The sequence below is a fragment of the Bombus pyrosoma genome, linkage group LG1, assembly GCF_014825855.1.
Source record: "Bombus pyrosoma isolate SC7728 linkage group LG1, ASM1482585v1, whole genome shotgun sequence".
Taxonomy (NCBI): Eukaryota; Metazoa; Arthropoda; class Insecta; order Hymenoptera; family Apidae; genus Bombus; species Bombus pyrosoma.
In genome coordinates this window covers 2,985,734-2,997,799 of record NC_057770.1, presented here as the reverse complement: position 1 = coordinate 2,997,799, position 12,066 = coordinate 2,985,734, and the positions used below count along the sequence as shown (strand labels likewise).

At 39.9% G+C, this 12,066-nt stretch overlaps 1 protein-coding gene across 8 annotated transcripts in view; it reads left to right on the top strand.

Annotated features, from left to right (window-relative positions):
* LOC122571259 (dystrophin, isoforms A/C/F/G/H) overlaps window positions 1-8,237 on the top strand; it is a 438,419-nt gene extending 430,182 nt beyond the window's left edge. For 6 of the 8 annotated variants that reach the window (XM_043734833.1, XM_043734860.1, XM_043734824.1 and 3 more), the window contains 10 exons: window positions 1,548-1,706; window positions 2,834-2,970; window positions 3,565-3,769; window positions 3,895-3,980; window positions 4,072-4,399; window positions 4,555-4,666; window positions 4,758-5,396; window positions 5,553-5,667; window positions 6,037-6,144; window positions 6,896-8,237. In XM_043734833.1, the coding sequence (XP_043590768.1) occupies window positions 1,548-1,706; window positions 2,834-2,970; window positions 3,565-3,769; window positions 3,895-3,980; window positions 4,072-4,399; window positions 4,555-4,666; window positions 4,758-5,396; window positions 5,553-5,667; window positions 6,037-6,144; window positions 6,896-6,996 (1,990 nt within the window). In that variant the 3' untranslated portion in view covers window positions 6,997-8,237. Of the gene's footprint in view, window positions 1-1,547; window positions 1,707-2,833; window positions 2,971-3,564; window positions 3,770-3,894; window positions 3,981-4,071; window positions 4,400-4,554; window positions 4,667-4,757; window positions 5,397-5,552; window positions 5,668-6,036; window positions 6,145-6,292; window positions 6,305-6,895 lie in introns of all 8 variants that reach the window. The other 2 variants (XM_043734846.1, XM_043734851.1) reach the window with 2 other exon arrangements.
* Window positions 8,238-12,066: the final 3,829 nt, after the last annotated feature.

Sequence of the window (12,066 nt, the reverse complement as noted above, 5' to 3'; positions counted from 1 at the left end):
CTAAGAGAATCTACGGAATGTAGCGAAGTTGAAATTTGAATAATTCTTTCCCGAGTAAGCATATTAAAATTACGCGTATCGTTACTGTTAGTTTCTAATTAGCTTCTAATTTTATAATTACAGAAGCTGAGATATAAATTCTCTATCGAATTATCGCAGCATCCCAGCAGTTCTAATATATAACAGTTCGACTATTTCCAAATCTCACACCAAACAGTTCGATTATTTATAGCGACACAGTCTGTTTGCGATGCAAAATACGTAGCAAATTGTTCTAATAATTTCACTGGTCCAATAACGAACAGAATTTACGTATTATCCACCAGGTGCGTTGTTCCATTTAAAACGAACGCTATAATATATGCACTTAACCCAAGCTTTCAAACAACAACGTTACACCTATTGCAACCAAACGTCAAACGATTTCCACATTCCCTCCGTGTAACACAATCCATTCTTACGCAACGCCAGTGCACCGCTTATCGCTCCAATTACCTAAATAATATTTATAACGTTTCGTAATACTTTTCGTCCAGAGACCGAGTAAACAGAAACGTAATCTTTCGTACTGAACATAAATTGAGAGAAAGCTACGAAATCCTTTCCTCTTGCCGCGATCCACGTTCCTCGGGATGGAGTTGTAAAGAAGGTGCAAGATCTTCGGACGAACGATTTAGTTGAAACTTTGAACACTGATAGATGCAATATTTCTATATTTATATAGATGCAATAGATGCAATAATAAGTTTATACAGATATTCCATTGCAATATAAATTCTCCCTGTTTTTTTTTTTCATATTTATTATATAAATGGAAAAGAACAGTACGAGTATATGTGATGATCTATAGTACTTCATACGGTCATACATTCCAGTATAGTTCACTTGATTGAACATGCTTATATTTTTGTACTTGGACAATTTTGGATACGTTTATACTTGGACACGTTCGTACCTGATGACGCAACGCATGCGTCATGGGTGTCTTCTATTGTACATCTAATGACACATACGTATGCGTCATCAATTCTCCACGAAGAAATCTGAAGCTACACAGAAGGAGAATCTTTCTTTTACACGCGTTTTCAACGCCGTAAATAGATGCATTTTGTGAGAGAGAGAAGATAATGTACATAGGTTGTCGTAATAGAGATTCTCAAACGTGTCAACTTTAATTCTGCTGTATACATACATTCCTCAATTTTCACTTATTCACGAAAATTATTACACAAGAAAGACATTGAAATACAAATATGTCGAACACCAAGCATCTACATTTTATTAACGTTTATAGAATCATAATTTTCATTTTGGTTCATATAGTCCCGAGAAGAACATCGAAGCTACTCGCGAATATCCCGAAAGATATTAACGACAAATTTCTATAAAATAAAAGAGAATAAAAGCTTCGATTAAATCCTTGAGCCAGACTTTGAACATTCAGGTTGTGGTCTTGCACTATACCGTAACATTTATTCACGCGATCTCTGCTCGAATGTTGATTATTTTTCGTTCGAAGACGCTAAGTTTTTCGCGTATTTTCGCAGGTGGAAGGTGCTGCAAGTGGCGGTTGACGAGCGTTACAAGTTGCTAAGCGGATTTGGAAAGGATGGCAGCACTCCGGGTAGCCAGGCTTTCCTCGCGAGCAGCGTGGAACCACCATGGGAGAGAGCCCTCACACCCGCCAAAGTGCCTTACTATATCAAGTAATCGATCTTCCTTTCAACCGGACTCGAATCTTGCAACGCTAAATTTACCAACACCGCGGCCACTGGATCCAGAACGCGATCTTAAACGCAAACAAACGAATAATCGATGAAGACGATCGTGGTTCGAAAGCGGCTACAAGAAGTTCCTGCTATTCTCGTCCTCGTCGTTTGGGAATTTCAAAGCGAGCCGCGAATATTTAGGCGATGCTTGCAAATGGACGAAACCATAGAAATTCTAATTTAGATCGGCGACCGGATTTCAAAGCAAGGGAGGCTTAACTTTCGATCGACGACCCTGAAATATCGATTGCGTAACTGGTAGCGACGATCGCAGTTGTTAGAGCGAAACGTTTAATCTTTGTCGAGAAACAAAATTTTATTATATAATTTTATTACACAATATTGGCCGAATCGTGTTTTAATTACGATAGCTATGTTTTTACGTGAAATTCTTAAGTCTGAAATTCTTAAGTCGCGGTAACTATCGATGAGAACGATTTGAACGTACGTTTACAGACCAATTTCTCGAATCGTTGGCGATCCTGCGTTGAACTGTGCTCGACGTTCTGTTTCTTTCGACGTATTCCTTTAACGTATAAAATCTATTTTGCCTCGTTTTACGTTTGTTAACATGCGTGCAAATTTTATGCCAAAGATAAGCGACTCGCTGGTTACGAAAGTAGACCTGTGACGATATACCGAACGGCTCTTGAACGCGGCTCAGGCCAAGAAGAGATATTAAACTTTGGCAAAAATTGTTTTTCCACGATCGTCATAACCAAGAGGTGATTCAAGAGACTAACGAAAATCACCTGAATTCCATCTTGCGGGCCTCGGTCGAGAGTTAAAGCCGATTTTGGCTCGCCCTTATATCCGGATGATCTTGAAGACCACGAGATCCGATGAATCCGCGAATTCGTCGGTCCGTGGATAAATTCTTAAAACCTGGCTTGCGGCTCGAGCCAAGAATTGTGGCCGGATTTAATAAAGATTAAACAAAGTTCTCCTCTCGACTTTGCCGGGAACTTCTCGCGCCGGGATCCGCGTGGCTGTTGCGTGAAAATTTTGCATGAATCTCTTAATCCCGGATCGGGTCGGTTTAATCCCGTGGAAACGCTTTGCAGCCATCAGTCGGAGACCACCCATTGGGATCATCCGAAAATGATAGAGCTGATGTCTTCTCTGGCGGACCTGAACGAAGTACGATTTTCGGCGTACAGGACCGCGATGAAGCTGCGCACCGTGCAAAAACGATTGTGCCGTGAGTATCAGCCCTTAATTTTCTGTCGTCAGATTCTCGAGTATTCGTATTTAGTTCGTATTCAGGCGATCGGTCCTCGCCGGTGATTAGCCTGCGCGTTCATTAATCGTCGTAATTTTCTCGATTAATCACGTGTCCCGGCAGTGATGACGCATACCGTCGTCGTTGTTGATGGATTTGATCTTTTGCATGGCTCTGTTTTGCTCGGAGAACCAGTGGTGTTCATTCACGTTGTTCTGTATTTTGAAAGTAAAAAAATGTTCTGACTTTACAACTGTACCTTTAATTCTCATATACGAACCTCTGAGAAAGCAACTTGGCTTTTCGCGAATACGAGTTTCACGTCATTAGGTACGGTTAATGTTTCCAAGAAACAAGTAACTTAATTTCGTAAGTTCGTTTTTACTTACTTAACTTAGGAAATTATTTGATATCTTCGTTGTCACATAAACTATATCTTGTTATAAGAATCTACCAACGGGCATTTAACTTTTTTTCTTAACGATACAGAAGAAGATAGAATAATTGTCTTAAAGTTTTCGAACGGTGATGTACGTAATTTCATTTCGTTCATTATTGGTGCTTCATTTGCAGTGGACATGTTGAGCCTTTCCACCGCATTAGAGCAGTTCGATTCACACGGACTCCGAGCGCAAAACGACAAACTAATCGACATTCCCGACATGGTGACAGTCTTGACGTCCCTGTACGAAGTGATAACGGCGGATAATCCGACGCAAGTGTCCGTACCGTTATGCATCGATTTAGCCATCAACTGGCTCCTCAACGTGTACGATAGGTGAGCCCGATCAACGATTATTCGTAATTAAATAAATCATGCTTCGCTGCTCGTTTGCTATTCGACTGACAAAACGACGATTCTGTTGACATTTTAACGCTCAGCAAACTGTCGTTCCATTTCAGTCAACGAACTGGCCAGATTCGCGTGCTTTCCTTCAAAGTTGGTTTGGTCCTGTTGTGCAAAGGTCATTTGGAAGAGAAATATCGATGTAAGTAGCTCTCCATTTATATCGTCGTTTCGCTATTTCATGGTCTCTTACACGAAGAACCTGCACATAACGGAAGTCACGGTTATTCCAGATCTATTCCGGTTGATCGCGGATCCAAACAGACTGGTGGATCAACGAAAGCTCGGTTTATTGTTGCACGACTGCATCCAAGTGCCGAGGCAGTTGGGAGAAGTGGCGGCATTCGGTGGATCGAATATCGAGCCGAGCGTTCGCAGCTGCTTCGAGAAGGCTGGAAAAGACAAAAATGAAATAGAAGCGGTGCACTTTTTAAGCTGGCTGCAACAAGAGCCTCAAAGTATGGTCTGGTTGCCTGTGCTTCATAGACTCTCCGCCGCGGAGAGCGCAAAGCATCAAGCGAAATGTAACATATGCAAGGAATATCCTATCACTGGATTCAGGTATGGCATATCTCCCAATTTTATCATCGTAGAAAACTAGAAAAATCTAGAAACTTGTAGAAATTCATTTTCTTTTATTTCCAAGTGAATCTATAATATCGAAAAACTACGATTTCTATTTTAATTCATATCCATTTCCTGATTCCTGATTCCAGGTATCGTTGCTTGAAATGCTTCAATTTCGACATGTGTCAGAATTGCTTCTTCTCAGGCCGGAAGGCGAAGAACCACAAGTTGACGCATCCGATGCAGGAATATTGCACTGCGGTAAGCTATGTTTCTCACTCGTCCGCCATCCTTTGTAAAATATTTCCTCCATATCCATAATGCGAAACAATAACGCTCGTTTATTTCGCAGACCACATCTGGCGAGGACGTACGCGACTTTACGAGAGCGCTTCGAAACAAATTCAAGTCGAAAAGATACTTCAAGAAGCACCCGAGGGTCGGCTATCTGCCGGTACAGACAGTTTTGGAGGGAGATGCTTTGGAAAGTCCGGCGCCGTCGCCGCAGCACAGCTCCCTCAGCCAGGACATGCACTCCCGATTGGAAATGTACGCGTCCCGACTGGCGGAAGTCGAGCTATCGCGCACGAGAAGCAACTCGACGCCGGATAGCGACGACGAACATCAGTTGATCGCTCACTATTGCCAGAGTTTGAACGGCGGCGACAACGTGAACGTGCCCAGAAGCCCGGTGCAGGTGATGGCTGCGATCGATGCCGAGCAAAGAGAGGAACTAGAAGCGATGATACGCGAATTGGAGGAAGAGAACGCGACCCTTCAAGCGGAATACGAACGACTACGCTCGAAACAGACACCGGGCTCGACACCGGAAGACGGTCATGGCAACCGACAGCCTGACTGCGACATGATCGCCGAGGCAAAATTGTTGAGACAGCACAAGGGCAGATTAGAGGCACGCATGCAGATACTCGAGGATCATAATCGCCAGCTAGAGGCTCAACTGCAGAGACTTAGACAGCTTTTGGACGAGGTACGACGAAATCATATTACGTTAATAATTACGTCTCTAGTTAGGTAATTGTTATAGCTGTAGATCAATTGAAGCTTCTCAAAGTTCTGAGAAGTACGAGTTTCTTGAGGTTTCTGAGGGTTGAAGATTTATTATTTTTGTTATTTTTATTTGTAGCCAAACGCTTCCTCGCCATCAAAGACGGGTACGTTACAAACGCGAAGCGTAACAGCGTCTCAATTGGCAACCGATTCGCCTGCTAAAATGAACGGCCACTATCACGACTCTTCAGGTATGTCACATAAGAGTACGGATGACGATATCACGGTAGAATTTTATAGCGAGCGATACTTTATATCTTAGTCATAGGGCGGTGAGTCATTGGTGAAACAAATTAATTATCATTTACACGAACGTTCAGTTTTTAACATCCCAACTTTTAATTTCCCGCGTTAGTTATTTATTTCAAATGGACATTACGTATAAATAAGATCTTCTTAACATTACGTCGGCGTATACGCCATAGGCGTCGTACTAGATATTATTCAGAATAAGTGGGCGCAGGGTATTTCTAGCGCTATTAGATACTAACCGCATATTAATAAGCGTTTCACAAAAGGAAATTAGCATAAAGCTTATTGGTATGGGTGTGTGGACATAGGTGGTGGAGGCTCGAACGAAGGAAGAGTGAGCAGTTTAGAGAGACCACCACCGCCACCGCATTCTCACAGCGTTGCCCACAACGTGGGCAATCTCTTGCATATGGCAGGTTCGTTCCTTTTTCCTGTACGAAGATCAGTACGATCACTTTTTATATGTAGTGTAATTAAAAGAAATCTGCTATGTCGAACGTTTCTTATGCACGACCTCGTTTCTGCTTAAAAATAACAATGCTCTCCTGTTTTTTCACGCCACAGAATGGATGTAAGGTGAGACTATCAACGCTTCTTTTCCCGCTGATTCTTCTTGTACGCGCTGTTATTCTCTAAAATGTGTCTAATTTTCTCGAATCGAGAATCGTACATCGCTTAATACTGATCGTGTACACTCGTTGTGAAATTTAATATATCTGGTGTTTGCCAACTATATAGGGTGAAGCAAAAAAAAGAGATATACTTAAACATTTCCCAAAGATGGCTAAACTTTGATAATCGCACAAGCGAATTAAATTTTCTCAAAGATGTAGAAATAGCATTTCTGCGTCTGAAACAAGAAACAAGAAATATTTAATGCACCCTTTCTCGATAGTCCACCCTATATACAAAACGTTAGATCTATATGTTAGTCTTGTCTGCTCGTTGCTTTCGTCTCTACGTATTAACTCGAATACTCACTCGCCAGGCAATGTTTCCACCATTCACGTATGCCTGCATGTAATCGATTTATAAACGCTTAAATACGATATAACGATGCGTTTAAGGAGAGGTGATTCTCAATCGTGTAAATAGATAGACTCCAGAAAACGGAGGAGCAAAAGATTGATCAAAACAGGAGTGTTCAACTGAAACGTTCTTTTCCAGGAGACTTAGGGAAAGCAGTCGGTGAACTGGTGACGGTGATGACCAGCGAGGACTCGTCGAAAACGAATGGACAAAGGGCACCGCCGCCAGCTTTCAAATAATGACTATTAACGCGACTCTGGTCGAGGATATTGTTTTACGTTTCAACGATATCGACGAACACGTCACGACGAAAAAGAACGAAATCGATTCGATCGATCACGCACATATACATAATACACGTAGGCGAGATCCACGAACTCTTAAATGTTTGAAATCAATGACCAATAAGAAGCCTGGCTCTAAACGCATATCACGAGAAGAAGAATATCGCGCAAAATGCAGGGTCAGGGCAGCCGCCATAGTGGTTTTGGGTATTTTATAAGTTTTGATATACACCGTTGTATAGCTAAATTATATTGACTATAAGATGATTATGGTTTGGCTTTGGCGGCTCCCTGAGAGTAACTTTACTACATATTGACACGTCATATCATTAAAAAAAAAAAAAAAAAAGAGAATAATCGTATCAGAGAACAAAGAAGAAGAAACGAATCAGTTGTTATATGCTTGCTAGTTAAAGAAAACGAAATAAAAGAAACAAAACTATACGGAAGAAATGAAACGAAGATGAAGATGAATTGTAATGACTATAAGAGAATTACACGAAAGGAAATATCATTAACAATGCATGCAAAAGCAATGTATCAAATCACGTACTCTATTCTAGATCGTAGGCTATATTTACATACCCATTCTGTTCACTGCCACGGGCTCTTCCTCGACATTAAATAACATACACGTTGTACATGCTATGCGGTTCTAGATGACATATAAAGAAAGAAGAGAGAAACGCGAGGGAAGGGAAGAAAGAAAGAGAGAAAGAGAGACATAGACGAGAAGAACAGAGGGTATGAAAGGAAAATTCATATACCTGGCATCTTCCCGTAACTTCTATAAAGATTCGGAACTTTACATCGACACACGATGACACACGTTCACACACGAACACACGTACATGCATATCATTATATACATATACATATATAAATAAATAAATAAATAAATAAATATATATATATATAATACGTGGATACATGAAACAGAGACACGTTACAGACACGTACACGCTGAGGACTTTTTGTAATCAATAATAAAAGCAAAGCAATGTGCATTATGACTTTCAAATTTATTTTTTATCCGGTTACGATCGTTTTTTCATATTTTTTAATGGATTTTAGATGGCAATGTCTCTTATTTAAGCCTGCCGGATGTTACTTATATTTAAGAGTATATCGATAAGCATCTAATTTACAAACTGTAGGCTGTATTCTGATATGTAATAAAGTTGTCTAGAAAATAATTCCCCTCTTCTGTTCTCCTCTTGCAACGGATATCGTTTAATATAAAACGTCTCGCATCGCGTAAAAAGTTATTCAATGGAAATTAACAGATAAAAAGACGGCTACAAAAAATACTTCAGAGTAAATGATACGATATAATAATACTGTAAGCCTCGAACAAATGCATCGATAATTGAAGCTGGAATTCGTTCGAGCTTTAACTATTGACAAGTTGATCGATGAGCTCGCGCGAAGCCGAATTTCTACGCCAGCAGGCCATCCGGATCGCAAGGACGTTACCTTGACTGGTTTCCATTCGATCCGGTTTTAATCACCCTTCGATGGAAACCGTAAGTGAATCGGCAAGAAAGGAAGGATCGAATGGTCAGGCATGATCGCGCTCGGTATGCGTGACGCTGCGGTAAAACATCGAAAGACGATACTTTATTTAAAAGTACTACGAAAGTACATTTTATATCTTATCGTGCAGATATATCGAACGAAGGAAAAGAATACGCATATCGGTTGAATCATAATTTAACGAGTAAAGAGACAGCGTTGAAACGTTCGCGAGCCAAGAAAACAACATTCCCTCGAATCGAATTCCAGCAATATCATCAACATTTCCTACCTAGATCGCAATAATCCGACTTCCATGCTTAGTCGACGAATATTCAAAGAGGAATGAAATATAAACCGTATTCAAAAGCGGTCAAAAATCGGGGGAAGAAGATTTGAAATGAAATTAATATTTATACATATATATATATATAGTAGTGGACGAGAAAAAGATCAAAGTTGCTAAGTAATTTGCTCGTGCATATGCCTTTGCATTAGATATTTTTCGTCGCGTTGATGATTGTCGTGTATTCTGGAAGATATAATTATTCGCTGTTTTTACCAAATATTATTCTATTGCGTAGATTTACGGCATTTTAGTACCATTTATATTTAAACTTCCTTTTATCCGCTACTATAAATAATTGTAAGAGTTTTCGAGAAGAGATACTTGAAAACTAGCGATTTCGTGTCGATCGTAGGTAGAAAAATTTGTTTGCTCATAAGGGGAGAGAACTAATAGAAATAAAACAGTGGTTCCGTCGCGAAAATTGCACGGCGAGCCAGGTAAAGTCGCGCTCGTCAAATTAACGAGTATTTCTGAAACACGCGAGGGGAGGTCTTTGCACTTAACACTGGTTCGCGTGCGGCTAACGTGTGCACGCAACGCGTGTTGCTCGCACACGTATACAAGATCCAAGATGCACTCTCTCAGGTAATAGCATAGGTGGCCTCGACCTTGGTGCATCGCTCGACTGCACTGTGCATCGTCCCACGCAGTGGCGTAACGCCCAGGTGAGACTCGAATCTTTCGGCCAGCCAGCTTCCCGACAAGAAATCGTTTTACATTTATTTATCCAAACTGCGATTCTTTCCAACGCGACTAAATGGAAATTCATTTTGCGATATTTTTTACTGTGATAGAAATTTGTACATTTCTTTCTCCTTACGTTTTATAAAACACTTGTGTTAATTGACAATAAAATACCGTTGCTTAGTATTCAAATATATTATACGTTCGGATGAGTGTAATTCAAGCGGTGTATGATATATACGACGAAAGTCTATTGACTAATTCTATTTAAAACAATTTAGCAATTTAAAATGCAAACAGTCGGTTTGTATATTTTTTTGCGATTTATAAAGATAGTAACGGAACTTTATCTCCGTACATGTTGCACATGTTTGCTCATTGAATTTGTCATCTAATGAATTTACATACGAAGCACATACGTCTTCATTAAATCTCCGATAAACTTCATTAACTGGGAGAGATATATTGGCAAACCACTTAGAGGAGAAACAAAATACTACGAGCTCACACCGTGCCTTCTGCAAATCATACGTTCGTTGGGCTTGCAGTAGTATAGAGTTGATTGAGTCATCGATACGTGACACGTATACGAAAATACGTAAGCAGAAATTTTAGTGTACGCTAAGATCGGAGAAGGTCGAGCGTAACTGTTGCCTATTATGGCATGTTTTCATTGCATACCTGTTACCAAATGAAAAACATAATACTTAATCTTATACGATATCAGTTCTCGCTCTTTCGCAATCTCTCAGCATTAAAATTCACTGGATTTAGTCTTCGCTGGTCGAAGAAGACAATTAGAGAAAACAACGCCAATTTCTCACAAATTACTCCGCGTAAACGGACGTTTCAAACGTAGTAAAACGGTGTTTTACGTAGATTCTTCCAAAGATCCGCGCTACGCTATAAGAACTACTAGTTATTAAGTAAATTCCATGGATTCCTTCTGTTACGGCAATGCTTTTCTCACGGGGCGCCGAATGTCCATAAAATACAGCGGAGACTCGAGTAACCGATGTACGAGAACCTACGTGCAACTTGTAAAGGAAATGTCTAGAGGAAATCGAGCTCGTAGTAACGTAAATCCGACTGAAATATTTTATTTTAAAGTTCGCCTACGACGCGATGATTTCCTCTTCCGAGAAGAGAAACTGGGAATACGAAATTTAGTAAATATCGCGAATAGCAAAGCAACTGGGAGCATGAACCAATCGTTGCTTGAAATTGTTTGTAGTATTAATAGCGAACGTAAAACTGGATTTATACGTCTTTAATGGATCACGTGGTTATATTTTTTAAATATTCGTTTTGTAGAATTCACGTTCGTTTTGAAAGCGAATAGGAGAGGTAAGAGGTTCGGGTCGGAAGAAAGTTTCAATTTACTGGAAACGGGGGAACAAAATGAAACGCGTACGTAAAAAATTCTTTGTCGTTCTATTGCCAGTTCCGTTTCCAGAACGAGTTCTCGTTGTATCGTCCTAAAGCAACAGAGTGGCTCGAGAAAGTGGTCAGGATAAAGGTAGTCGAAGGATTTTACAGTCTGTATTCATCGTAGGTTCTACGACCCAGCTGGCATTCTTTCGTCTCGTAAAAATTTCTACTACTATGCGTCGTATAAAGCTGCAAGCTTTATTTTCTATTTTCTTAATATAATACCAAGAAGGAAAAATTATAGGATTGAAACGGATATAAGTTTTAAAAACAATTCATACCTGCACGTCGAGTTATCAGAAATGGATAAAACGTTATTAAAACGAAATACTTATCCTTCGATGACTAAATACAAAGCTACGATAAGATTACCACATAAAAGATTTTAAAACAGTTTCAAAACGTAGTAAGTGCCTTTCGAAGCATTCGTCAGCCTATATCTGAAGCTGACGTCACCAGTGCACACAAATCAACCACAAGCCTAGACACATGGCACACAAAATTAACAAAGCAACGTTTTGTAAAAAAACGGCCCCTTAAAATTTACTTCCCCATATATAAGCTTAAAAATAACGTCCGCTATGTCGATTAACACTTCTATGGCTTTACGTTTGTCCTTTCTTCGTTAAGTTGCGCTTTTTTATCGAGTATTTTGCAATGCTACACTACGGATGCTTACAGAAATTTCTATAAAAACGAAACCTACGCAGAGATTTGCTTCATACGTTAAATATTAGGTTGTCCAAAAAGTGCCTTTCTTTTACAGACGCGTCTTTTACAACGATGCATCTTTATACAAACATGAAACCTGATCCGTCGAACGTTGCGATCTTTGTTTTGATAGAACAAAACGGATCACACGTAATTCGATGAAATAATACGAAACGGAAAATTGTTGTGCATCTATTATTTCCTCATAAGACGAAAGAAACTTCTCGGACGATCTAATATAACGATTACGCTTCTGATACTCTATGTACTTTCATCTGTCATACGTATTGCGTACACGTAAATGCATAGATGTTTCATTAAAAACAAAATATCAA